The sequence below is a fragment of the Ambystoma mexicanum genome, chromosome 13, assembly GCF_040938575.1.
Source record: "Ambystoma mexicanum isolate Mex_15411 chromosome 13, UKY_AmexF1_1, whole genome shotgun sequence".
NCBI classification, from domain to species: domain Eukaryota; kingdom Metazoa; phylum Chordata; class Amphibia; order Caudata; family Ambystomatidae; genus Ambystoma; species Ambystoma mexicanum.
The window spans coordinates 137794469-137822114 of record NC_090938.1 but is presented as its reverse complement, the minus strand read 5'-3'; the positions used below and the strand labels follow the sequence as shown (position 1 = coordinate 137822114).

The 27646-nt window shown below is 49.3% G+C and overlaps 1 protein-coding gene across 1 annotated transcript in view; it reads left to right on the top strand.

The window, feature by feature from the left end:
- Nucleotides 1-27646, top strand: part of DEF6 (DEF6 guanine nucleotide exchange factor) — a 396152-nt gene that overhangs the window by 216422 nt on the left and 152084 nt on the right. The window contains exon 3 of the mRNA XM_069633471.1: nt 10559-10744. Coding sequence (XP_069489572.1) covers nt 10559-10744 — 186 coding nt within the window. The remainder of the gene's footprint in view (nt 1-10558; nt 10745-27646) is intronic.

Below are 27646 nucleotides of genomic sequence, written 5' to 3'. Positions count from 1 at the left end.
GGAACTGCATTGGAGCAGTGCAGGTTTTCCCATGCTCCAGGGGCTCGAAAGCCCTCGAAATGCCCGTGAACCCCTGGCAGGACTGCATTCCACAGAGTCCCTTACACTTCTTACCAGCAATTGAGAATTACTGTGGAGGCACAGGCAAGCAGACACAAAGTGTTCCCCCATAGCTGTAGTGATTTCAACGCACTCCTACGGTTGCACAGGTTGTGGGCATTCTTCAGTCTTTGATGCCATCACTTTGTTGGAATTCAGAGTGGCTTCATCGAGGAGATTCCCTTGAATTCCGATCATGAGCGTGGCAACCCACCTCCATTTCTGTTTTTCACACCCGCATGAAGCACATTTTCTAGTACCAGAAGGCATAATATTGAAGTGGAGTTTTTCGACAACCCAGAGTCTTCAAGGAATGTTAGGAGAACCAATGATACGTGTGCCCTTTCCTAAAGGTGGCATGATTCATTGGTTTGTGTGTTATGTGAGGATCCAGCAAGGAGAGTCAGGCACAGAGGAGTCATGGTGATTGGCATACACTTTTATTAAACAATAAAGAGGTTGGAAAATGCCTCACCATCCCTGATCTAAGAGGTGTTTTCCTACCTCAACCAAAAACTAAGGCTCTGTCAGATGTCCAAAGCAAAAATATCCTCTGTCCGAAAATCCTATCCTAGCCCTCTCATTCTAAGAATTAACTCTAAGGTGTTAAGAGTATGTCTCTGGCCTTGAACGTGCGCAAATGTTCACGTTCAGCAAAAGGTACAACTCCATCAAAAGTTCTAGCATTCACAGTTCCGGGAAATGACTCCCTTCCCCAGGTCTCCATGCAGCAAAACAAGATTCAAAAAGAAAAAACAAGTTCTTAGTAGCCCAAAAGGATGACTCCCTCCTCTTGGCATCACAATTCACTCCAGGGGGAATGGCTCCCTTCCCTAGGCTTCTTCCCAGCGTTCTTGCTCCTTGCATCTGAACACAGCCCATCCTGGCTTCCAGTTCCCACCGCAACTTCCTCCTTCCTTGCCTGACGATTCCATGGTTGACCGGCACCATTTCTTTACACGGCCGGTCTGGAGTTCACCTGTTCACTAATTTCCTTGCCGGCGATGTTGTGTGGCTACGGCTCATGGTCCGTTTGTCTTTGGGGTCTGCCCAACTGGCCTGAAGTGCTTGAGCCGGCTTCCTCTCTTGCCTCCTCCACTCGCCTGCATCAAGGTTCCCTTCCAGATAGGGAAGCCGTCTGCTCCGCGTTGCCACTTAACGTTTATCGTAATCGTCCAAGTCGACTCTTGGAAAAGAAAGCTCTCTCCATTTTCCTCCAGCAGCTGATTTAAACTCTGCCTCCAGGCTGGGAAATGTCTTGTACCTGTGAAAAACCTGAAGCTGTCTCACCTGCTAGTCCCCGGGGATCTGTCATCCAGGTGGCCAGGACACGCCATCACTTTTGGATCCAGTTCCTGGGGGTGGACTAGTGCGGGAGGGTCACATGGATGAGGTGTCTTCGGGTGTGGAAGTGTGACACAAGAGGGTGAGACGTGGTATTCCCATTCCCTGTAACACCTTTTCCCCATCCTACCAGGTAGAATACCTTGGAACTCAACTCCCCTGCCCTTTCCCGACACAAACACTTTCTTACAGAGGGCTCATCATGAGTGAAGACAGACTAACACCAGAGCCATATACCCGGCATGTCTCAATAAAATGGTCAGGCAACGTCCGGCAATTACTGATCATTACACACACCTGATTTCCATCACACTTCCCCACAAGGATAAAAGGCTGAGCACAAAATCACACTCTGAGCAAGGCAATGCACAAGAGGAAACAGCAGTTCCAGAGAGGGTTGCACAATCTTTTCTTACCATTACTTTCGTGAACCTTGTAAAGTAAGCAACCTAAGAGCGGGAACTAAAGCAGAACAAACCTGCATTGTGCATCAGAGCTACCCGGGGCTCTCCCACGTCGATAACCAAGGCAGGGAGGAATGATTGCCGCTGTCGTACTGTCCTTGGCTTCTATAACAAAGCAGCGCCAGTAAAGAGAGCACAGCTGGTGAGTCACAGAGACTGATACTAAAACAGCCTGTGTTAGAACAAAGATTGCAAGCGGCAACATTGTATGAGCGAATATAATTGAAAACCAGACAAATTACATGATTGAACTTTGGAAGGCCAAGCAAGATACTGTAGACAGAGTGGTCCGGCACCACATGGGTGCTCATTCGAAGGTCTCTGTTAGGTATCCATTTAATTGACAATTGTGGAAAAGGAAATCTTGATATGATATCGAAGTGGTCCTGCAATGGGTCAAGCTAAATCCTGTGTACACTCGAAAGTCTTTGATAGTTGAAAATGAGATGCAATTGATCCGAGCCTGGTTGAGGGAGATTAACTGTATAAGAGGAAGGGTCTGTGCCCGGCTGAGGGGGATCGTGGTGAACCGTGAGTCAGACGAGAAAGAATATTCTCTGAACATTGTGAGAGGGGGATCTGAGTCCAGAAGAGGGGGATCCACAAAAGAATGATCTTGATATGAAAGGGATCTGAGCCCTGCTGAGGGGGATCCAGGGTGAATCACCTGAAGTTAACACTTATAAGAAGAAAGAAACTTTGTGATTTTGTACATCAGGCACTCTGAAGCAAGAGACATTTGAGAGGTAAAGAGACTTGTACCACAGAAGGCCCTGATGTTGGTAATGGAACTGTATCCTCGTGCCGAAGAAGCCAGAGTGTGTGCTTTGCTCGAGTGAACTGCCTTGTCCCGTGCTGAAAACGTGGCAAGGGAGTCCAATGGCCTGTACATTCTGACATATCATTTTATGAACACTTCTTTCTTTTTCATGAACACTACCCCACAATTTGTATAATTAGTGGTACGGATTGGCAATCGTTTTGTTTAGTATATGCCCTAATTATTTTGACGAGACTCCACTAGGACGCATTATTATTATTTGATGGTCATAGCTTGCGCCCATCTATAGATATAGGGTTAGATAGGTGTTTATCATACCCTTGTTGAAGTTCACTTAACACCCTTGAACTGTGGTCACTTGTGTTTGTCTTACTGTTGATACCATGCCTTCCTTACATGTGCTGTCAGGAGTGGGATGTGATTCAATCCATAAAAATGAAAAAATCATGCTGGTAATTATCGTACTACCAGAAGGGGAAAATAGAATTGTTGAACTCCTTGACTCTGATCGTGTATCCACTCTGAAAGAGGTTTTGCTCTTTCAACTACATATCCCGACTCGTCAACAAGACCTGTTTTATAAAATTCAGGTACTATTAGATACCCTCCCGCTCTCTTATTATAACATCCAACAGTGGGATCGAATAATATTGAAAATTCAACCAACCTTTACCTTCATTAGACCTATTGCCCTAAACCCCCCTGCTCCTGAACCTTTTTTTTTTGTTCCCAATTACCATCCGTTGCGGGGGCCATCAGGGTTGGAGACCAACCTACCTAAATCATTCCCTTCAGCGGAATCAGACTCAGAAGAATCAGATGACTTTGAAACTTTATCCGAAGGAGTCGAAACCTGTTTTTTTACAATTCAGAAAAAAACACTGAAGGAACCCTTACCACACCAGAAAAAACGGATGACCTAGCAGCTGTCATAGCACAGTTTGCGGCCCATCAAATGCAGGCCAAAGCTAAGCTTCAAGAAAACTTGACAAAATTAGTTGAGTTGCAAGCCAGACCCCGACTACCACGGGAGATACTTCAAACATACCTAGAAGGCGAAGATCTAGCTAACTTCTTTCTGAATTTTTAACGATTAGCCAAACAGTTAGGATGGGAAGAAAACCTAAAGAGGTGTTATTTGCGGCCGCTATTGAAAGGTGAACTACAGACTGCTGACCAACTACTCAATCTTGGCCAGGGAGCCACCTTTACATCCATCAAAGAAGGGCTACTGAAGAGAGTGGGCAAGACTTGTAATTCCAATTGGCAAAAAATTAAGGGCCATTAGATAAAATCCAGGAGAAACCCCTCTTGAAATCGGTGAACGTATCAAAAATACTGTAGCCCTTTGGAACAATAACAAATCCCTGGAAGAATTAATAGAAATGATTACATTAGAACAGTTCACCAATTCCTTACCCCCTTTTTTACAAAAGGCTGTATTGCAATTAAGTCAACCAACCCTAGCCATGGCCATTGAAACTGCACAAAACCACTTGGATGCACCCAAACACTTCCTCTCAATACATCGAGGTGAGGAACGGAAAGATTACAAACCTACCCATGACCCCAATCTTAGGGAGTAGACAAACAAGGAGGGTCATATAAAATCAAGGAATGGTTACCAAAGGAAAGAATAGAAGCCAAAAGTTCTGACCCTAAAGGTAGAGAAGAAAGTAAAAGGGAGGATGATAAAGGAAGCAGACCACTCCCCTAATCTGCTTTTCATATAAGGAAACTGGGCATTTGGCCAGACACTGTCTGAAATATTTGAAAGACGGATCTGTGGAAATAGGCTATTTAAAGGGAGAAGAGTCGGAAGACCCCAAAGAAGATATAGAGACCTTCAGCATATGTTTATGTCAGTCTTCTGCTGACTTCACATATGAAAAGGCTTGGGTAAATGGGAAGCAAGTGAAGGCCTTAATTGATTCAGGTAGGAAGCAAACCGCCATAAGAGCTGACTTGCTCACAACAACGGACCTTGAGAACGCAGCCCTAATTAGAGTTACCTGTGTACACAGAGACAATGAAGTATACCCCCAAAATACCTGTGTACATTAACATCAGGGTCGTGTTCTGTTTAATATCTTAGGGCATCATTCCTGGGCTCCCAGAGGAAGTCATTGTGGGTCAGGATTTCCCTACATTTTCCACTCTTTTGCAGGAACCCTTACCTCCCCATAGAGAGTTTTTACTCCAGGTCTGCTGGCACCCTAATTACTATTCCCAAAACTCTCCAATATTGGGCTGGGAAAAGACGGAATACCATGAACCTACCACAGATATAAAGAACTCATAAAGTCAGCCCCAAGAGACCAGTTAATTGGGTATTTTCGAGAGACTAAGAAAACCACCTCACCTCTACCTACACAGTCAAAAGAAAATTTGTGGAATATGCGAGAGTCCCTGGATATATCTCAACCCTGATCTTACCAAGATCTTAAAGATGAAGAACCTGGACAAAGACCAGCCATTTCCACCTTGCATAGGGGAAGGGTATCTGAGAAACCTGAAGGTGCCTCACCCGCTAGTCCCCGGGGATCTGTCATCCAGGTGGCTAGGACACAGCCATCGCTTTTGGATCCAGTCCCTGGGGGTGGACCAGTGCGGGAGGATCACCTGGATGAGGGGTCCTTGGGGGGGTGGAAGTGCGACACCGGATGCTGAGATGCAGTATCCCCTTCCCTGTAACACCTTTTCCCCATCCTACCAGGTAGGGTACCTAGGAACTCAACCCCCCCCACAAACACTTTCTCACAGACACATCATCATGAGCGAAAACGGGCCACCACCAGAGCTGTATACCTGACATGTCCCAATACAATGGTCAGGCAACATCAGGCAATTACTGATCATTACACACACCTGACTTCCATCACACTTCCCCAAAAGACGGAGCACGAAAGTACATTCTGAGCAAGGCAAAGCACATGAGGAAACAGCAGTTCCCAGATGGCAGTACAATACGAGAAGATAGACAGTGAGACGAGAGCGGGTTGCAAGGAGGGAAGTGTCCTTGACCTTTTCAGACCGTTACTTTCGTGAACCGTGGAATGTAAGCAACCTAAGACCGGAACTAAAGCTGGACAAACCTGCATTGTGCATCAGAGGTACCCGGGGCTCTCCCGTGTCGATAACCAAGTCAGGGAGGAATGATTGCCGCGTAGTACTGTCCTCGACTTCTATAACAAAGCAGAACCAGTAAAGACAGCACTGCCGGTGAGTAGGAGAGACTGATACTAAACCAGTCTGTGTTAGAACAAAGATTGCAAGCAGCAACATTGTATGAGCGGGTATAATTGAAAACCAGATGAATTATGTGATTGAACTTTGGAAGTGCAAGCAAGATACCATAGACAGAGTGGTCCGGCACCACATGGGAGCTCATTCGAAGGTCTCTGTTAGGTATCCATTTAATTGTCAACTGTGGAAAAGCAAATCTTGATATCAATGTGGTCCTGCAACGGGTCACGCTAAATCCTGTGCACATTGGAAAGTCTTCGATAGTTGAATACGAATTGCAATTGGTCCGAGCCCGGCTGAGGGAGATTAATTGTATAAGAGGAAGGGTCTGAGCCTGACTGAGGGGGATCCGGGGTGAACCGTGAGTCACCCGAGAAGGAATATTCTCTGCACATTGTGAGAGGGGGATCTGAGCCCGGAAGAGGGGGATCCACAAAAGAATGATCGTGATATGGCGGGGATCTGGGCCTGGCTGAGTGGGATCCATGGGGCATCACCCGAAGTGAACACTTATAAGAAGAAAGGAACTTTGTGTTTTTGTACATCAAGCCCTCTGACGCAAGAGACTTTTGAGAGGTAAAGAGACTTGTACCACAAAAGGACCTGATGTTTGTAATGGAACTGTATCCTCATGCCGAAGAAGCCAGAGTGCTTTGCTCGAGTGAACAGCCTTGTCCCATGCTGAAAACGTGGGGGAGGGAGGCCAATGGCCTGAACATTCTGGCATGTCATTTTGTGAACACAACTTTTTTTTCATGAACACTACCCCACAATTTGTATAATTAGCGGTAAGGACTGGCAATAGTTTTTTTTTTTTAGTATAGGCCCTTTTTATTTTGACAAGACTCCACTAGGAGTGCATTATTAATATTTAATGGTCGTAGCTTGCTCTCATTTGTAGATTTAGCGTTATATAGGCGTTTGTCAAACCCTTGTTGAAGCTCAATAAACACCCTTGAACTGTGGTCACTTGTTTCTGTCTGTCTCACTGTTGATACACTGCCTCCCTCACAGACCAGTCAGGTTCTTCATAGCACTAGACTATGGTTCACGCCCTCTCTCATGGCAGCCGTCTTCTTCCTCTCAGTACATGTTGCTTTACTAGGTGTAACATCTTCACAAGTTCTGTCCGCAGCCTTTGCAGGATATTGTAGGGATTTAATCCCAATATGCCATTTAGGCTTGTGGAATGGAGGGGGTATCCCTAAAAGGAAAGGGGATACCTTGTCTCATCCACTGATGCCTGTTCATCCCCCTGAGGGTCGCCTCCCCTCATGTGATCCTCCCTCGCATAGCCACCCCCAGGGTCAGGATCAGGTAGTGTCTGCCGCCATGAGCAGAGGCTACCTCCAGTAAAGGAGCGATGGCATCATCAGGTTCATCACAATGGCCTTGTGTAAAGTATCTCATTGATCTGAGGCCGAGGCCTTCATTATAAAATCTCTCTTCCCAACGGAGGAGGTGCATCTCATAAACAGTGCTTCATGGACCGGGGACATCTTGTTGAGGTCATTAAGCATAATTAAATAAATGGAAGGACCCCCGGTATAATGCACCCTACCGTTGGTCACTGTTCCTATTAAGAATCTGTCAGCTGATGGTACCATTGACTTAAGGTTTCTTTTTGAATCTCCCTCTCTCTACATCACTTTCTTTTACTGTGCTTTACAGAAATAACCCTTTACTTTGTCCTGGACTCTCTTTCTCTAGCTCGTCTGGTGAGGTCATATCTTCACTTACTGCCGCATGATCACTTCCCTATTCTAAGAAAAGGTGTAATCACAGGCCCTGAAGAAGGGTTTTTAGACCCGAAATGCATAGGCCGCAGATGTGATGAATTCTGCCATTATAATTTATCTTTGATTTAAAGCAAGCGAATGAAGTTTGATTTATTAAAAATTTCTCTTTGAAAAAAGGAATCAATTCAAGAATTGTTTCTACGATTATTTTTGAACTACGCCACTGAGTAGTGAATAAGGGTGTGCAGCCCGCACCGCTGGCCACACGGCCAAGGTCTTTTTCTTTCTGGTTCTTTCAGGTGCAGTATCACAGAAGCACCTTTTACAGTGGGTTTGCGCCCCAAACTTATAATATTGAATTAACATTAATTACAATTGACTGTAAAAATAAGGAGTGCCCGACTCACCAACACCAATTGTTCACATCCCTATTGATTCTCTGCGTTTAGAGAAACGTAACCTGGTGCCATTTTGCTTTGCCTGCAGGCGAGTACTCTGGTCTCTTTTCTGGTGTGCCGCCCTTGCGGGTGCGTATCTTGCTCACTTTCCCCTTGCTCCCCTTCCCCTTGAATTAAAGCATGGTTAGTCCTCTTCCTTGCTATGTAAGAGAGTCCAGCATTCAGCTTTTCACCACATCGGAAGATTTTAGAGGCCTGACAACTAGTTGGTTCTCCAATTCATGTTGTCAGGAACATTTCCCCAAATCACTGCACCCAAGCAACACCACCCAGTGCACAGTGTCTGGCATGTAGCCATTTCAATTTAAAACTGCCAAGGAATTCTTTGCTACTGTTATGCGTGGTCATGCTTGGACTGCTCTGTTCGGCCACTGATTTCAGACCTTTTGTACCGCTTCGGGGACTCAACCTCACCCTTGTTTTCCTGTTCCTCCTTTTCTCAAACCTGGAGCCCCTTTTGAGGGATTTTGCCAAACCTCTTCTATTTTTGAGATGGTCCTTGTATTCCTTAACTTCTGGCATCTTTCTCCCCCGCTGGGCGTTCTTCTTCGTCTCCTCTCTAGTTCACCTCGGGAGGATAGCTCAGTGGCAACGTGCTTGCCTTGGAAGCAAGACGACACGGAGCAACACAGGTTCGATTGCCGGGTCCGTGCTTAGAAACCTCTGGGTATTCTTTTCTGGTATCTCTCATCCCCTCTTGTTCTTTTTGTGCCCTCTTTGTCCCACAGGTAAATAACTCAACTTCCTCTTCACTCTTTTCGTGATCTTGTCCTTTCTCTTTCTGATCTTTCCCTCCTGCTACTGGTACTGGTTTTTTTCCTAGCTCTTTTCTATCTTTGTTTTACGGAAGACTTTCTTGTCTCCCAGCTTCGCTTCCCATTACTTTTCCCTCTCTCCACTAGGGGCTTGCTTCTAAACTGTTTTCTACCTTTTGGCACTGGTTCCTTTCCCTTTCCTACTGTAGCTTCTTCCTTTTCCCGTCTTCCTCCTTTCTACAGATCTCTCTTCTTTTTCTCTTTCCTGAAAGCAGAAGCTCTCTTTTCTGCCTCATGGTACTCATTCCTGAAAATCTCCTTCCTTCCTCCTGGCTCCTTTTCTTCCCCTCTGCCTATACTTCTCTGTGAGCTCATCCTCCTGCCTGTCTTCTGCTTCCTAACTAGTTTCCCATTCCTTCTGTCCTGCTGGTCTACCTTGCTGTTTATTCCTTCCTGATGCCCCCCTTCACCTCAAGTTCACCCTTTGTAGGTATGTCCTCACCTCCCTCTTTTCTTTCTTCATGCCATCTTCTTGTAACGTCCCATGTGGCTATATTAACTGGATCCATCTGCGACAAGCAGATGCTCTGCTCTGCGCATTGGCTGCACACCACTTATTGCACCCCTTATCTCATTGAGGGAAACTGCAACTGCAAGCCCGAACTACTAGATAAGGGGCAGCCAGCTTGCGGTCAGGCAGTCCTGAATTCCTTCTTACGCCACAGCCCGGGTTCAAAGCCAGACCTTAAGGAGCAGCGCTTTGGGCGCCAGCCATTCCTGCGCAGCACATTTGGCGCAGGTCCCTTTTAGGCGCGCCCCTTTTAGGCGCGCCCTGTTGGCTGCGGCCATCAGGGCGCAGAGACCTGCGCGCCGAGATATTTCGTTTTTACTTATATTGTCAACCAAAGCATGGGAAAATGAAATGCTTTAGTTGACAGTATATTTAACTAAACGGCAGTCGCTCAGTACATGGAGCTGCACGGTGAGTGCACACAGCAACCTATTTCTGCATGGAGTGTGCACTCACAGTGCAGCTCCTTGTACTGAGCGGCTATTGTTTGCTTAAACATACTGGCAACCAAGTATTGTATCTGCCCGTGCTTTGGTTGACAATATATTTAAGAAAAACATCAATATCTCGGCGTGCAGGTCGCTGTGCCGTGGCACGCCTAAAAGGAACCTGTGCGAAAAAGCGCTCCGCCGAAACGGGCAGTGCCCAAAGCGCTCTGCCGAATAACGGCGCACCGGCCCGGGTCCTACAGAGTCTCCTCCATGGCTTTTCAAGCCCCCACTGGCTTGCGGTCCCCTCCTGAGCCTCATGGCCTGGGAACTACCAGATCTCGCAGACCACACAGTGAACAATGGCATTCTCCAGAGCACCCAAGTCACTGGACATTGCATGTCTTCCAACTGGAAACCCCAGTCTGCATTGATGTCCACAAAGTGGGGGTTCTCAGTGCACCTCTTCACCCCCTCCTCAGCAGCGCTGCCTTCTACCCAGGTAAGGAGGTCAATGACGCGCGAGAAATGAGAGACACTAGGCCTTCCCCTATGTTAGAGTGCCCTATTGCCCGGCAGCCTCCTCCTGATGCCTGTTTGCTCTTCTCTCTAACGCTTGGCATGTGACATCATCAGAGTACACTGCTCACTCTCCCATTCTTTTCTCCTGCAGGTGATTGAAGGCACTTTTGTGAAGGAGAACTTTGATGAACTCTGTTGGACCCTGACTGCCAAGAAGAATTACAAAGTGGACAGCAACGGGCATAGCGTGGTGTCACACCAGGACGCCTTCCGCCTTTGGTGTCTCTTTAACTTCCTGTCTGAAGACAAGTACCCCTTGGTGATGGTACCCGATGAGGTAGGCCCTCTTCTCTCTTCACAGTAGAGCCCTGGATCCTTCCATAGTCAGTCCTATCGTTCCCAACAGCACAGGAGACCTTCTAATCTGGCATTGTCACACCTAACCTTGTGGACATTCAAGTGGTTTCTATTAGATCCTGTTATACTATCTTGTTATGTTGATATTGGACTGTATGGGCCTTGCTGAAAAACTAAAGGGGAATTCTGCTGGATACGTATAAATATAAATTGAGTCAAACACACACCATGGTGTCCAGTCAAAGTTTCGAAACATTAGTTTTGAATGTCAAAAGTTCCGACACAAAAGTGTTGGAAAAAAAAGTTACACATTTATTTATTTAACATTAAAGGGTTTATTTTAATTTGGTATAGGTAAATAAGTGTTTAAAAAAGAAAAAAACAAGGGTTTGGGGGGGAACCCCCTAAAAAAAAAAAGAAATTCAAAACTTTGTTTTCGACACTTTTGTGTCGGAACCTTTGGCATTTGAAACTTTGACTGTCGAAATAGTCACTACGAACCCACACCATGAGACAAACTTGTTCCAAGTTCCAACTATAACCAACCAAAACGTTCCTTCAGTTCGGTTGCTGTCCAAAACCACATACAGTATTCAACAAATAGATTCCGGGTAGAGTTTCATCGTGGTGTGTTTTGTTATGGTGGGATTATAGTTGCCATCTGGTTCCAGGTATCCTCATACTGACCAGTGTCTGAAGGGCCGCCCTAAAGGCCATAGTTCGGACCGCTTTGTGGGGCAAGGTGGTCCAGTTGATTGTCATTGTGCATGTGTAACTGATATTTTTCACTAGAATTACTGGCGCAATGGGGTTTAAAATGCACCACTTGCCTCAACAGTGCTTATAGGTTGCTGCGAAAAGCGACAAACCCCCAAGTACGAGTGTGATGAGGGGTCAGAAATAAGTGGCAGATACAAAGTGGTCGTGTTTTCAACATCAGACATCTTTATTGCAATAAAAGGGTTGGATAAGGCCTATCTATTCCTATCCTAAAGAGAGTTTCCCTACCTATGAAACTAAAACTAAAGATCAGTCTCTGTCTCGTCAAAATTATATACACTGTCCTTGTCTCCAAAACATTATTCCGACCCTCACATTCAAGACAAACAACTAAAATGTAAGGAAAGTGTCTCTGATGTAAGTTTGGTAAAAGGAGGTCAACACCAAATAGAGAAATCCAACAAAATAATCCTTGGATCCAGAGGGAGAACTCCCTTCCCCTGGATGTCTCAGGTAGGATGACAAAAGTTTCTCTTGAAGATAATGATTCCTTGAAGACGGCAACAAATGTCTCTTTCACATAATCACTTCTCTGGGATGGCAAACGTGTCTCTTTCAAATAATCATTTCTCAAGGATGGCAAAATTGTCTCTTTCAAATAACCACTTTGTAAGGACAGCAAAATGGTCTCTTTTAAGCAGTTATTTCCTAAGGACAGTGAGAGTAGTTCAGTAGTTCTTTGAGGATGGTGAAAGTTTCAATGCCTCTTTCAAAACAGTAACTTCTTATGGCGATTCTCCTGGTGCACTCCCCTGCCAGGAAGCCTTTAGTAGATTTCTCCGATCCCCTGTTGTACTCTCCTGTCAGGTATCTCCTCACAATATGAACTGAGTTATTTTATTTCAACTTGGCTGGTGCTTGATCTGCCAGGGCTTATTTTCTTATCTGCTTTCTACAGATGCCCTGGTATACTGTCCTGCCAGGTATCTGTCCACAATGTCAGCAGTCTCTGGATATAATAAAGAGATTTCTTGGTATACTCCCCTGCCAGGAATTCCTTTCTTGGTCATGTGCAGATCCCCTGGTATACTCTCCTGTCAGGTATCTTCTCCCCAAATGCTTACTGCCTGATGTACCTTTTTCACCAGGTCTTCCTTTTAAAATGTTCTCAATATCTTTCATTATATGACAGTTGTATTCCTTCACTGTCTATACTTCCTTGGCTTGAGGTACTACTTGTCCAGACTTTCCCCACATTGACAACTCATATATGGAGACTTGTCCAAGTTCACCCTTTTAACTTCTTCAATGGTGTTCATTGGCTTTGGTAATACTTGCTCCAATGTTACGCATACTGACATTTGTGCAAATTCTGTCTTTGTTTTCTACTTTGTCAGTATTCAAATAAAGTTGTTAATGGATCCCACACCGGTTGGTAAGGGTTCCCAACACCTCTTTGCAGACTCACTTGTGTCTGGCAGTTCCGCCGACCCGCGGCGCATTGTTGCTTGTTGCATAACATTGGGGTGGCGTTCTCTGCTCTGCAGACCCTTTCTCGGCTCCTCTGATGTCTGTACATCTGCCGGTAAGCCTGCTGCTTTTGGTGTTGACCGTGCTGCCGGCAGCTCTGCTGTTGTTGCCGGTGGCCTAGCGGTCCTCTCCAGGTATCTGCAGGATCTTCTGTGGTCGCGCGCCACGCCGGTAAGCACTGGCTGCAAGTGGCAGCTTGAGAACACCTGTTCTCATCAGAACGGTCTGCTCCATGCCTCTGCCTTCTCCCATGACTCTGTTTCCTTCCGTTTGGCTCCTCTCTGCGTTACACCACTTTTAAATGTCCCACCTAGTGGGATTTCACTATAACCACTAGTCTGCATGTTTAACGTAGGGGGCACTTTTGATCCCTATTGACCTATTCTTCTTCCTCTTCCTCGTCTCAGTACTTGAGGCTTTATGGGAGTTGGAGTCCATAGTATTGATAGGTCATTCTATTTGGGATTTTTATTTAATACAAAAACATCAAAGACAAGGAGGTGTTATGTGTGTGTTATGTAAATATTAGTTGTGAATGTTATCCTGCCTAGACTGTCTGGCAAGAAGAGGTTTTTGAGTTTTACAGCTGGAGGAATTTGCATAATGACAGCATGCCATTAGGAATTTATTAATTATAGGGTCTTCTTCACATTAAAGGGAAGAACACTGCCTGTCTTCTGATGGGGTCACCACATCTCACTGACAGCCATCTCCTCCCATGTGATCCTCCATCATAATACTGCTCCCAGGGTCAGAATCAGGTAGCAGCTTCCGTCTCCCGGCCACATGGGAGGAAATCTCAGGCTGGGCATCAGTGATGAGTCCAAAGGATTCATCAGAGTGAGACACTCATTTCCATTTCTGTGCATATTTCTGACCCAGTCCAATCATGAGCCACATTTCAAGGATCGCCTTAAACAAGTTTATTTTAATTGACAAGCATGATGGATGTTAGGGAAGGTTTTCCCCAATTGACTTCACTGGAAACCCAACATATCTGCCACTGAGTTGGATCCTGACTGCCTTTTTGGGGTCAGTGATGTCTTTTGATCCTCACTCACCCACCTGCTCAACTCACTTGGTATGCCCCTTTGGTTGCCAGTGAACAGCTTTTCCTGGTTTTCTACACCCCATCCTTTGTGCATTGCAGCACAAGCCATTGTAAGCAGAGTTCTGCAGCAACACATTGGGCCTCATTACGAGGCTGGCTGCCGTGGAATGAACGGTGCCGGTAAGGGACCGGCACCGCTCATTCCGGGCCACCACATAATATGAGGTCTGCAGCGGGTCCCGCTCTTCACACCTGGTCAGACCAGACGTGCAGAGTGTGACCCGCTAGCAGACCAGGATGCTAACAACGGGCCCGTCATTAACGGGCCCATTGTTAGCATCCTAATGTACGGACCTCAAGTATATCCTCATCCAGATGTACCGGGTCTGGGTCCCGCAAATGGGAATAACCGGGCCCGCAAATGTCAGAATGGCCGGTAATTCCCATTTTTCGGGACCCGGACCCGCGGTTTGGGGGTAGCCATGCCGATAAAAACAGCATGGCTACCTCCAAACTTGTAATGAGACCCATTGTGTCCACTTTTCTTTTCTGTAAGTAAAATCTTATTTATAGCGATAATGGACCTCATTACAAGTTTGTCGGTCCGGTAGTAATGGTGCCGGTAAGCTACCAGCACCGTTACTACCGGACCGGCAAACTACGAGTTGTACTCGCGGATGCCTTTATATCCACCAGGCATGATCTGGCAGGCATAAATGCACCCAAGAGTACAACTTGACTGATGCACCAGCACCATTCTGAATGGTGGCGGTGCATCCGGGCTTCCCATTCCCATTGAGCCCTATGGGGCTGTAATGGGGAGAATTTTTTACCGGCACCCGCAAATGGGTAATTACCGGGTCAGGCTGGGCCGTAATGACCCGGTAATTGCCCATTCGTGGGTGACGGTAAAAAAAATGATACTGGATCTTTCCCAGCTTGAATTCTGGATGAAAGGAAAGGATCTGGAGACATTGTTCATGTCAACTTCTAGAGCCAAGTTACCAACATTGAAGGATGAGCGGGGAACGCTGTAGGACTTCTGCTGCACTCAGAATTGGCTGTGCCAGCCACTGTGTAGCAAAGCTCTGTCTTCTTCTCCACGGGGGAGACCTGAAAGGGGTACCTCTCTCCTTTGAATGGTGGCCACAGACCTTCAAGAGCCTTGTTTTGCTTTCTTTGCATCCCAGAGGTCAGAAACGATGAGAATCTGTAAATAGCCTGCAGCCGACTGGAACTGGACCGCACATTTGCAGAGACACCTTTTATCCTTGACACCGTAAACTGTGCAAGCATCGTCTCTGCACTGCTGGTACCTCTTTGCCTCACTGCTGCTGCTCTTCACCAGGGAGAATGGCCTGCCTGGAACCGGATCTAACTTCTCCGCCACAGAGTGTCTGTTGACCCTGTGAGGGTGCATAGCATCTGCTGCTCTTGTGGGGTTCTCCAGAGTCGTGGAAACTTTAGTTGATCTGTCTTCACCCCATCGAAGGGTAGCCAGTCGAGTCTCAACTGGTCGTCCAAAGAAGCCTCGTACCCATGAATAGTGAGCCTTTTGCTGCAGATCCAAAACTGTTCCCTGTTGTCCCCAGCAATCCTCTGTTGCCTGGGATGATTGGTTTTCCCATTCACAGTTCGGAGGGGTGGGGTCAGGGGTATCTTACATGTCTTTAAAACCCCCTGCTCCTGTTGAAATACATTGGATGTAAAGTCCACCTGCAGCATTCCTTGCCTTACCATGGGCGGTGAAGTCTAGATAAGGATTCCTTGTTGGGGTTCCCAATGTGCAGTGGAGTCGAGATAAGGATTCCTTGTTGGGGTCCCCGATGGGCAGTGGAGTCTAGATAAGGATTCCTTGTTGGGGTCCCTGATGGGCGGTAGAGTCTAGATAAGGATTCCTTGTTGGGGTCTCCGATGGGCGGTGGAGTCTGGATTACGATTCTTTGTTGGGGTCCCCGATGGGCAGTGGAGTCTAGATAAGGATTCCTTGTTGGGGTCCCTGATGGGCGGTAGAGTCTAGATAAGGATTCCCTGTTGGGGTGCCCGATGGGCGGTGGAGTCTAGATAAGGATTCCTTGTTGGGGTCCCTGATGGGTGGTGGAGTCTAGATAAGGATTCCTTGTTGGGGTCTCCGATGGGTGGTTGAGTCTAGATAAGGATTCTTTGTTGGGGTCTCCAATGGGCGGTGGAACAAGATTAGGATTCTTTGTTGGGGTCCCCGATGGACGGTGGAGTCTAGATAAGGATTCCTTGCTGGGGTCCCTGATGGGCGGTGGAGTCTAGATAAGGATTCCTTGTTGGGGTACCAGATGGGCGGTGGAGTCTAGATAAGGATCCCCGATGGGTGGTGGAGTCTAGATAAGGATTCCTTGTTGGGGTCCCCTATGGGCGATGGAGTCTACATAAGGATTGCTTGTTGGGGTCCCCGATGGGCAGTGGAGTCTAGATAAGGATTCCTTGTTGGGGTCACCGATGGGCGGTGGTGTCTAGATAAGGATCCCCGAGGGTGGTGGAGTTTAGATAAGGATTCCTTGTTGACGTCCCTGATGGGTGGTGGAGTCTAGATAAGGATTCCTTGTTGGGGTCCCTGATGTGTGGTGGAGTCTAGATAAGGATTCCTTGTTGGGGTCCCCGATGGGCAGTGGAGTCTAGATAAGGATTCCTTGTTGTGGTCCCCGATGGGCGGTGGAGTCTAGATAAGGATTCCTTGTTGGGGTCCCCGATGGGCGGTGGAGTCTAGATAAGGATCCCCGATGGGTGATGGAGTCCAGATAAGGATTCCGTGTTGGGGTCTCCGATGGGCGGTGGAGTCTAGATAAGGATTCCTTGTTGTGGTCCACGATGGGCAGTAGAGTCTAGATAAGGATTCCTTGTTGGGGTACCCGATGGGCAGTTGACTCTAGATAAGGATTCCTTGTTGGGGTCTCCGATGGGCGGTGGAGTCTGGATTAGGATTCTTTGTTGGGGTCCCCGATGGGAGGTGGAGTCTAGATAAGGATTCCGTGTTGGGGTGCCCGATGGGCGGTGGAGTCTAGATAAGGATTCGTTGTTGGGGTCCACGAAGGGCGGTGGAGTCTAGATAAGGATCCCCAATGGGTGATGGAGTCTAGATAAGGATTCCTTGTTTGGGGTACCTGATGGGTGGTGGAGTCTAGATAAGGATTCCTTGTTGGCGTCCCCGATGGGCAGTGGAGTCTAGATAAGGAGCCCCGATGGGCGGTGGAGTCTAGATAAGGATTCCTTGTTGTGGTCCCCGATGGGCGGTGGAGTCTAGATAAGGATTCCTTGTTGTGGTCCCCGATGGGCAGTAGAGTCTAGATAAGGATTCCTTGTTGGGGTACCCGATGGGCAGTTGAGTCTAGATAAGGATTCCTTGTTGGGGTCTCCGATGGGCGGTGGAGTCTGGATTAGGATTCTTTGTTGGGGTCCCCGATGGGAGGTGGAGTCTAGATAAGGATTCCGTGTTGGGGTGCCCGATGGGCGGTGGAGTCTAGATAAGGATTCGTTGTTGGGGTCCACGAAGGGCGGTGGAGTCTAGATAAGGATCCCCAATGGGTGATGGAGTCTAGATAAGGATTCCTTGTTTGGGGTACCTGATGGGTGGTGGAGTCTAGATAAGGATTCCTTGTTGGCGTCCCCAGATGGGCAGTGGAGTCTAGATAAGGAGCCCCGATGGGCGGTGGAGTCTAGATAAGGATTCCTTGTTGGGGTCCCCAATGGGCAGTAGAGTCTAGATAAGGATTTCTTGTTGGGGTCCCCGATGTGTGGTGGAGTCTAGATAAGGATTCCTTGTTGGGGTCTCCGATGGGCAGTGGAGTCTAGATAAGGATTCCTTGTTGGGGTCCCTGATGGGTGGTGGAGTCTAGATAAGGATTCCTTGTTGGGGTCCCCGATGTACGGTGGATTCTAGATAAGGATTCCTTGTTGCGGTCCCCCGATGGGCAGTTGAGTCTAGATAAGGATTCCTTGTTGGGGTCTCCAATGGGCAGTTGAGTCTAGATAAGGATTCTTTGTTGGGGTCTCCAATGGGCAGTGGAGTCTAGATTAGGATTCTTTGTTGGGGTCCCCGATGGGAGGTGGAGTCTAGATAAGGATTCCGTGTTGGGGTGCCCGATGGGCGGTGGAGTCTAGATAAGGATTCGTTGTTGGGGTCCACGAAGGGCGGTGGAGTCTAGATAAGGATCCCCAATGGGTGATGGAGTCTAGATAAGGATTCCTTGTTTGGGGTACCTGATGGGTGGTGGAGTCTAGATAAGGATTCCTTGTTGGCGTCCCCAGATGGGCAGTGGAGTCTAGATAAGGAGCCCCGATGGGCGGTGGAGTCTAGATAAGGATTCCTTGTTGGGGTCCCCAATGGGCAGTAGAGTCTAGATAAGGATTTCTTGTTGGGGTCCCCGATGTGTGGTGGAGTCTAGATAAGGATTCCTTGTTGGGGTCTCCGATGGGCAGTGGAGTCTAGATAAGGATTCCTTGTTGGGGTCCCTGATGGGTGGTGGAGTCTAGATAAGGATTCCTTGTTGGGGTCCCCGATGTACGGTGGATTCTAGATAAGGATTCCTTGTTGCGGTCCCCCGATGGGCAGTTGAGTCTAGATAAGGATTCCTTGTTGGGGTCTCCAATGGGCAGTTGAGTCTAGATAAGGATTCCTTGTTGGGGTCCCTGATGGGCGGTGGAGTCTAGATAAGGATTCCTTGTTGGGGTTCCCGATGGGCGGTGGAGTCTAGATAAGGATTCCTTGTTGGGGTCCCCCATGGGCGGTGGAGTCTAGATAAGGATCCCCGATGGGTGGTGGAGTCTAGATAAGGATTCCTCGTTGGTGTACCCGATGGGCGGTGGAGTCTAGATAAGGATTCCTTGTTGGGGTCCCCAAAGGGCAGTGGAGTCTAGATAAGGATCCCCGATGGGCGGTGGAGTCTAGATAAGGATCCCCGATGGGTGGTGGAGTCTAGATAAGGATTCCTTGTTGATGTCCCCGATGGGCGGTGGAGTCTAGATAAGGATTCCTTGTTGGGGTCCACGATATGTGGTGGAGTCTAGATAAGGATTCCTTGTTGGGGCCCCCGATGGGCGGTGGAGTCTAGATAAGGATTCCTTATTGTGGTCCCCAATGGGCGGTGGAGTCTAGATAAGGAATCCTTGTTTGGGGTCCCCGATGGGCAGTTGAGTCTAGATAAGGATTCCTTGTTGGGGTCCCCGATGGGTGGTGGAGTCTAGATAAGGATTCCATGTTTGGGTGCCCGATGGGCGGTGGAGTCTAGATAAGAATTTCTTGTTCGGGTCCCCGATGGGCGGTGGAGTCTAGATAAGGATCCCCGATGGGTGGTGGAGTCTAGATAAGGATTCCTTGTTTGGGGTACCCAATGGGCGGTGGAGTCTAGATAAGGATTCCTTGTTGGGGTCCCCGATGGGCAGTGGAGTCTAGATAAGGATTCCTTGTTGGGGTCCCCGATGGGCGGTAGAGTCTAGATAAGGATTTCTTGTTGGGGTCCCCGATGTGTGGTGGAGTCTGGATAAGGATTCCTTGTTGGGGTCTCCGATGGGCGGTGGAGTCTAGATAAGGAATCCTTGTTGGGGTCCGCGATGGGTGGTGGAGTCTAGATAAGGACTCCTTGTTGGGGTCCCCGATGTGTGGTGGAGTCTAGATAAGGATTCCTTGTTGGGGTCTCCGATGGGTGGCGGAGTCTAGGTAAGGATTCCTTGATAGGGTCCCCGATGGCTGGTGGAGTCTAGATAAGGATTCCTTGTTAGGGACCCCGATGGGCGGTGGATTCTAGATAAATATTCCTTGTTGTGGTCCCCGATGGGCAGTTGAGTCTAGATAAGGATTCCTTGTTGGGGTCCCCGATGGGCGGTGGAGTCTAGGTAAGGATTCTTTGTTGCGGTCCCCGATGGGTGGTGGGGTCTAGATAAGGATTCTTTGTTGGGGTCTCCAATGGGCGGTGGAACAAGATTAGGATTCTTTGTTGGGGTCCCCGATGGACGGTGGAGTCTAGATAAGGATTCCTTGCTGGGGTCCCTGATGGGCGGTGGAGTCTAGATAAGGATTCCTTGTTGGGGTACCAGATGGGCGGTGGAGTCTAGATAAGGATCCCCGATGGGTGGTGGAGTCTAGATAAGGATTCCTTGTTGGGGTCCCCTATGGGCGATGGAGTCTACATAAGGATTGCTTGTTGGGGTCCCCGATGGGCAGTGGAGTCTAGATAAGGATTCCTTGTTGGGGTCACCGATGGGCGGTGGTGTCTAGATAAGGATCCCCGAGGGTGGTGGAGTTTAGATAAGGATTCCTTGTTGACGTCCCTGATGGGTGGTGGAGTCTAGATAAGGATTCCTTGTTGGGGTCCCTGATGTGTGGTGGAGTCTAGATAAGGATTCCTTGTTGGGGTCCCCGATGGGCAGTGGAGTCTAGATAAGGATTCCTTGTTGTGGTCCCCGATGGGCGGTGGAGTCTAGATAAGGATTCCTTGTTGGGGTCCCCGATGGGCGGTGGAGTCTAGATAAGGATCCCCGATGGGTGATGGAGTCCAGATAAGGATTCCGTGTTGGGGTCTCCGATGGGCGGTGGAGTCTAGATAAGGATTCCTTGTTGTGGTCCACGATGGGCAGTAGAGTCTAGATAAGGATTCCTTGTTGGGGTACCCGATGGGCAGTTGACTCTAGATAAGGATTCCTTGTTGGGGTCTCCGATGGGCGGTGGAGTCTGGATTAGGATTCTTTGTTGGGGTCCCCGATGGGAGGTGGAGTCTAGATAAGGATTCCGTGTTGGGGTGCCCGATGGGCGGTGGAGTCTAGATAAGGATTCGTTGTTGGGGTCCACGAAGGGCGGTGGAGTCTAGATAAGGATCCCCAATGGGTGATGGAGTCTAGATAAGGATTCCTTGTTTGGGGTACCTGATGGGTGGTGGAGTCTAGATAAGGATTCCTTGTTGGCGTCCCCGATGGGCAGTGGAGTCTAGATAAGGAGCCCCGATGGGCGGTGGAGTCTAGATAAGGATTCCTTGTTGTGGTCCCCGATGGGCGGTGGAGTCTAGATAAGGATTCCTTGTTGTGGTCCCCGATGGGCAGTAGAGTCTAGATAAGGATTCCTTGTTGGGGTACCCGATGGGCAGTTGAGTCTAGATAAGGATTCCTTGTTGGGGTCTCCGATGGGCGGTGGAGTCTGGATTAGGATTCTTTGTTGGGGTCCCCGATGGGAGGTGGAGTCTAGATAAGGATTCCGTGTTGGGGTGCCCGATGGGCGGTGGAGTCTAGATAAGGATTCGTTGTTGGGGTCCACGAAGGGCGGTGGAGTCTAGATAAGGATCCCCAATGGGTGATGGAGTCTAGATAAGGATTCCTTGTTTGGGGTACCTGATGGGTGGTGGAGTCTAGATAAGGATTCCTTGTTGGCGTCCCCAGATGGGCAGTGGAGTCTAGATAAGGAGCCCCGATGGGCGGTGGAGTCTAGATAAGGATTCCTTGTTGGGGTCCCCAATGGGCAGTAGAGTCTAGATAAGGATTTCTTGTTGGGGTCCCCGATGTGTGGTGGAGTCTAGATAAGGATTCCTTGTTGGGGTCTCCGATGGGCAGTGGAGTCTAGATAAGGATTCCTTGTTGGGGTCCCTGATGGGTGGTGGAGTCTAGATAAGGATTCCTTGTTGGGGTCCCCGATGTACGGTGGATTCTAGATAAGGATTCCTTGTTGCGGTCCCCCGATGGGCAGTTGAGTCTAGATAAGGATTCCTTGTTGGGGTCTCCAATGGGCAGTTGAGTCTAGATAAGGATTCTTTGTTGGGGTCTCCAATGGGCAGTGGAGTCTAGATTAGGATTCTTTGTTGGGGTCCCCGATGGGAGGTGGAGTCTAGATAAGGATTCCGTGTTGGGGTGCCCGATGGGCGGTGGAGTCTAGATAAGGATTCGTTGTTGGGGTCCACGAAGGGCGGTGGAGTCTAGATAAGGATCCCCAATGGGTGATGGAGTCTAGATAAGGATTCCTTGTTTGGGGTACCTGATGGGTGGTGGAGTCTAGATAAGGATTCCTTGTTGGCGTCCCCAGATGGGCAGTGGAGTCTAGATAAGGAGCCCCGATGGGCGGTGGAGTCTAGATAAGGATTCCTTGTTGGGGTCCCCAATGGGCAGTAGAGTCTAGATAAGGATTTCTTGTTGGGGTCCCCGATGTGTGGTGGAGTCTAGATAAGGATTCCTTGTTGGGGTCTCCGATGGGCAGTGGAGTCTAGATAAGGATTCCTTGTTGGGGTCCCTGATGGGTGGTGGAGTCTAGATAAGGATTCCTTGTTGGGGTCCCCGATGTACGGTGGATTCTAGATAAGGATTCCTTGTTGCGGTCCCCCGATGGGCAGTTGAGTCTAGATAAGGATTCCTTGTTGGGGTCTCCAATGGGCAGTTGAGTCTAGATAAGGATTCCTTGTTGGGGTCCCTGATGGGCGGTGGAGTCTAGATAAGGATTCCTTGTTGGGGTTCCCGATGGGCGGTGGAGTCTAGATAAGGATTCCTTGTTGGGGTCCCCCATGGGCGGTGGAGTCTAGATAAGGATCCCCGATGGGTGGTGGAGTCTAGATAAGGATTCCTCGTTGGTGTACCCGATGGGCGGTGGAGTCTAGATAAGGATTCCTTGTTGGGGTCCCCAAAGGGCAGTGGAGTCTAGATAAGGATCCCCGATGGGCGGTGGAGTCTAGATAAGGATCCCCGATGGGTGGTGGAGTCTAGATAAGGATTCCTTGTTGATGTCCCCGATGGGCGGTGGAGTCTAGATAAGGATTCCTTGTTGGGGTCCACGATATGTGGTGGAGTCTAGATAAGGATTCCTTGTTGGGGCCCCCGATGGGCGGTGGAGTCTAGATAAGGATTCCTTATTGTGGTCCCCAATGGGCGGTGGAGTCTAGATAAGGAATCCTTGTTTGGGGTCCCCGATGGGCAGTTGAGTCTAGATAAGGATTCCTTGTTGGGGTCCCCGATGGGTGGTGGAGTCTAGATAAGGATTCCATGTTTGGGTGCCCGATGGGCGGTGGAGTCTAGATAAGAATTTCTTGTTCGGGTCCCCGATGGGCGGTGGAGTCTAGATAAGGATCCCCGATGGGTGGTGGAGTCTAGATAAGGATTCCTTGTTTGGGGTACCCAATGGGCGGTGGAGTCTAGATAAGGATTTCTTGTTGGGGTCCCCGATGGGCAGTGGAGTCTAGATAAGGATTCCTTGTTGGGGTCCCCGATGGGCGGTAGAGTCTAGATAAGGATTTCTTGTTGGGGTCCCCGATGTGTGGTGGAGTCTGGATAAGGATTCCTTGTTGGGGTCTCCGATGGGCGGTGGAGTCTAGATAAGGAATCCTTGTTGGGGTCCGCGATGGGTGGTGGAGTCTAGATAAGGACTCCTTGTTGGGGTCCCCGATGTGTGGTGGAGTCTAGATAAGGATTCCTTGTTGGGGTCTCCGATGGGTGGCGGAGTCTAGGTAAGGATTCCTTGATAGGGTCCCCGATGGCTGGTGGAGTCTAGATAAGGATTCCTTGTTAGGGACCCCGATGGGCGGTGGATTCTAGATAAATATTCCTTGTTGTGGTCCCCGATGGGCAGTTGAGTCTAGATAAGGATTCCTTGTTGGGGTCCCCGATGGGCGGTGGAGTCTAGGTAAGGATTCTTTGTTGCGGTCCCCGATGGGTGGTGGGGTCTAGATAAGGATTCCTTGTTGGGGTCCCCGATGGGCGGTGGAGTCTAGATGAGGATTCCTTGTTGGGGTCTCCGATGGGCGGTGGAGTTTAGATAAGGATTCCTTGTTTGGGTCGCTGATGTGCAGTGGAGTCTAGATAAGGATTCCTTGTTGGGGTCCCCAATGTGCGGTGGAGTCTAGATAAGGATTCCTTGTTGGGTTTTCCGATGGGCGGTGGAGTCTATATAAGGATTCCTTTTTGGGGTCCCCGATCGGTGGTGGAGTCTAGATAAAGATTCCTTGTTGGGGTCCCTAATGGGCGGTGGAGTCTAGATAAGGATCCCCGATGGACGGTGGAGTCTAGATAAGGATTCCTTGTTGGGGTCCCTGATGTGCGATGGAGTCTAGATAAGGATTCCTTGTTGGGTTCTCTGATGGGCGGTGGAGTCTAGATAAGAATCCCCGACGGGCGGTGGAGTCTAGATAAGGATTCCTTGTTTGGGGTCCCCCATGGACATTGGGGTCTAGATAAGGATTCCTTGTTGGGGTCCCCGATGGGCGGTGGAGTCTAGATAAGGAGCCCTAATGGGCGGTGGAGTCTAGATAAGGATTCCTTGTTGGGGTCCCCGATGGGCGGTGGAGTCTAGGTAAGGAGCCCCGATGGCCGGTGGAGTCTAGATAAGGATTCCTTGTTGGGATCTCCGGTGGGCAGTGGAGTCTAGATAAGGAATCCTTGTTGGGGTCCCCGATGGGCGGTGGAGTCTAGATATGGATTCCTTGTTGGGGTCCCCGATGGGCGGTGGAGTCTAGATCAGGATTCCTTGTTGGGGTCCCCGATGGGCGGTGGAGTCTAGATAAGGATTCCTTGTTGGGGTCCCCGATGGGCGGTGGAGTCTAGATAAGGATCCCCGATGGGTGATGGAGTCTAGATAAGGATTCCTTGTTGGGGTCTCCGATGGGCGGTGGAGTCTAGATAAGCATTCCTTGTTGAGGTCCCCGATGGGCGGTGCAGTCTAGATAAGGATTCCTTGTTGTGGTCCCCGATGGGCAGTGGAGTCTAGATAAGGATTCCTTGTTGGGGTCCCCGATGGGCAGTTGAGTCTAGATAAGGATTCCTTGTTGGGGTCTCCGATGGGCAGTGGAGTCTGGATTAGGATTCTTTGTTGGGGTCCCGATGGGCGGTGGAGCCTAGATAAGGATTCGTTGTTGGGGTCCTCGATGGGCGGTGGAGTCTAGATAAGGATCCCCAATGGGCGGTGGAGTCTAGATAAGAATTCCTTGTTGGGGTCCCCGATGGGCAGTGGAGTCTAGATAAGGATTTCTTGTTGGGGTCCCCGATGTGTGGTGGAGTCTAGATAAGGATTCCTTGTTGGGGTCTCCGATGGGCAGTGGAGTCTAGATAAGGATTCCTTGTTGGGGTCCCTGATGGGTGGTGGAGTCTAGATAAGGATTCCTTGTTGGGGTCCCCGATGGGCGGTGGATTCTAGATAAGGATTCCTTGTTGCGGTCCCCGATGGGCGATTGAGTCTAGATAAGTTTTCCTTGTTGGGGTCCCCGATGGGCGGTGGAGTCTAGATAAGGATTCCTTGTTGGGGTGCCCGATGGGCGGTGGAGTCTAGATAAGGATTCCTTGTTGGGGTCCCCGATGGGCGGTGGAGTCTAGATCAGGATTCCTTGTTGGGGTCTCTAATGGGCAGTGGAGTCTAGATTAGGATTCTTTGTTGGGGTCCCCGATGGACGGTGTAGTCTAGATAAGGATTCCTTGTTGGGGTCCCTGATGGGCGGTGGAGTCTAGATAAGGATTCCTTGTTGGGGTTCCCGATGGGCGGTGGAGTCTAGATAAGGATTCCTTGTTGGGGTCCCCGATGGGCGGTGGAGTCTAGATAAGGATCCCTATGGGTGGTGGAGTCTAGATAAGGATTCCTCGTTGGTGTACCCGATGGGCGGTGGAGTCTAGATAAGGATTCCTTGTTGGGGTCCCCAAAGGGCAGTGGAGTCTAGATAAGGATTCCTTGTTGACGTCCCCGATGGGCGGTGGAGTCTAGATAAGGATTCCTTGTTGGGGTCCACGATGTGTGGTGGAGTCTAGATAAGGATTCCTTGTTGGGGTCCCCGATGGGCGGTGGAGTCTAGATAAGGATTCCTTATTGTGGTCCCCGATGGGCGGTGGAGTCTAGATAAGGAATCCTTGTTGGGGTCCCCGATGGGTGGTGGAGTCTAGATAAGGATTCCGTGTTGGGGTGCCCGATGGGTGGTGGAGTCTAGATAAGGAATCCTTGTTGGGGTCCCCGATGGGCAGTGGAGTCAAGATAAGGATTTCTTGTTGGGGTCCCCGATGTGTGGTGGAGTCTAGATAAGGATTCCTTGTTGGGTTTTCCGATGGGCGGTGGAGTCTATATAAGGATTCCTTGTTGGGGTTCCCGATCGGTGGTGGAGTCTAGATAAGGATTCCTTGTTGGGGTCCCCAATGGGCGGTGGAGTCTAGATAAGGATCCCCGATGGAAGGTGGAGTCTAGATAAGGATTCCTTGTTGGGGTCCCCGATGTGCGATGGAGTCTAGATAAGGATTCCTTGTTGGGTTCTCCGATGGGCGGTGGAGTCTAGATAAGAATCCCCGACGGGCGGTGGAGTCTAGATAAGGATTCCTTGTTTGGGGTCCCCCATGGACATTGGAGTCTAGATAAGGATTCCTTGTTGGGGTCCCCGATGGGCGGTGGAGTCTAGATAAGGAGCCCTAATGGGCGGTGGAGTCTAGATAAGGATTCCTTGTTGGGGTCCCCGATGGGCGGTGGAGTCTAGGTAAGGAGCCCCGATGGCCGATGGAGTCTAGATAAGGATTCCTTGTTGGGATCTCCGGTGGGCAGTGGAGTCTAGATAAGGATTCCTTGTTGGGGTCCCTGATGGGCGGTGGAGTCTAGATATGGATTCCTTGTTGGGGTCCCCGATGGGCGGTGGAGTCTAGATCAGGATTCCTTGTTGGGGTCTCCAATGGGCAGTGGAGTCTAGATTAGGATTCTTTGTTGGGGTCCCCGATGGACGGTGTAGTCTAGATAAGGATTCCTTGTTGGGGTCCCTGATGGGCGCTGGAGTCTAGATAAGGATTCCTTGTTGGGGTTCCCGATGGGCGGTGGAGTCTAGATAAGGATTCCTTGTTGGGGTCCCCGATGGGCGGTGGAGTCTAGATAAGGATCCCCGATGGGTGGTGGAGTCTAGATAAGGATTCCTCGTTGGTGTACCCGATGGGCGGTGGAGTCTAGATAAGGATTCCTTGTTGGGGTCCCCAAAGGGCAGTGGAGTCTAGATAAGGATTCCTTGTTGACGTCCTCGATGGGCGGTGGAGTCTAGATAAGGATTCCTTGTTGGGGTCCACGATGTGTGGTGGAGTCTAGATAAGGATTCCTTGTTGGGGTCCCCGATGGGCGGTGGAGTCTAGATAAGGATTCCTTATTGTGGTCCCCGATGGGCGGTGGAGTCTAGATAAGGAATCCTTGTTGGGGTCCCCGATGGGCAGTTGAGTCTATATAAGGATTCCTTGTTGGGGTCCCCGATGGGTGGTGGAGTCTAGATAAGGATTCCGTGTTGGGGTGCCCGATGGGTGGTGGAGTCTAGATAAGGATTTCTTGTTGGGGTCCCCGATGCGCGGTGGAGTCTAGATAAGGATCCCCGATGGGTGGTGGAGTCTAGATAAGGATTCCTTGTTTGGGGTACCCGATGGGCGGTGGAGTCTAGATAAGGATTCCTTGTTGGGGTCCCCGATGGGCAGTGGAGTCTAGATAAGGATTCCTTGTTGGGGTCCTCGATGGGCGGTAGAGTCTAGATAAGGATTTCTTGTTGGGGTCCCTGATGTGTGGTGGAGTCTGGATAAGGATTCCTTGTTGGGGTCTCCAATGGGCGGTGGAATCTAGATAAGGAATCCTTGTTGGGGTCCGCGATGGGCGGTGGAGTC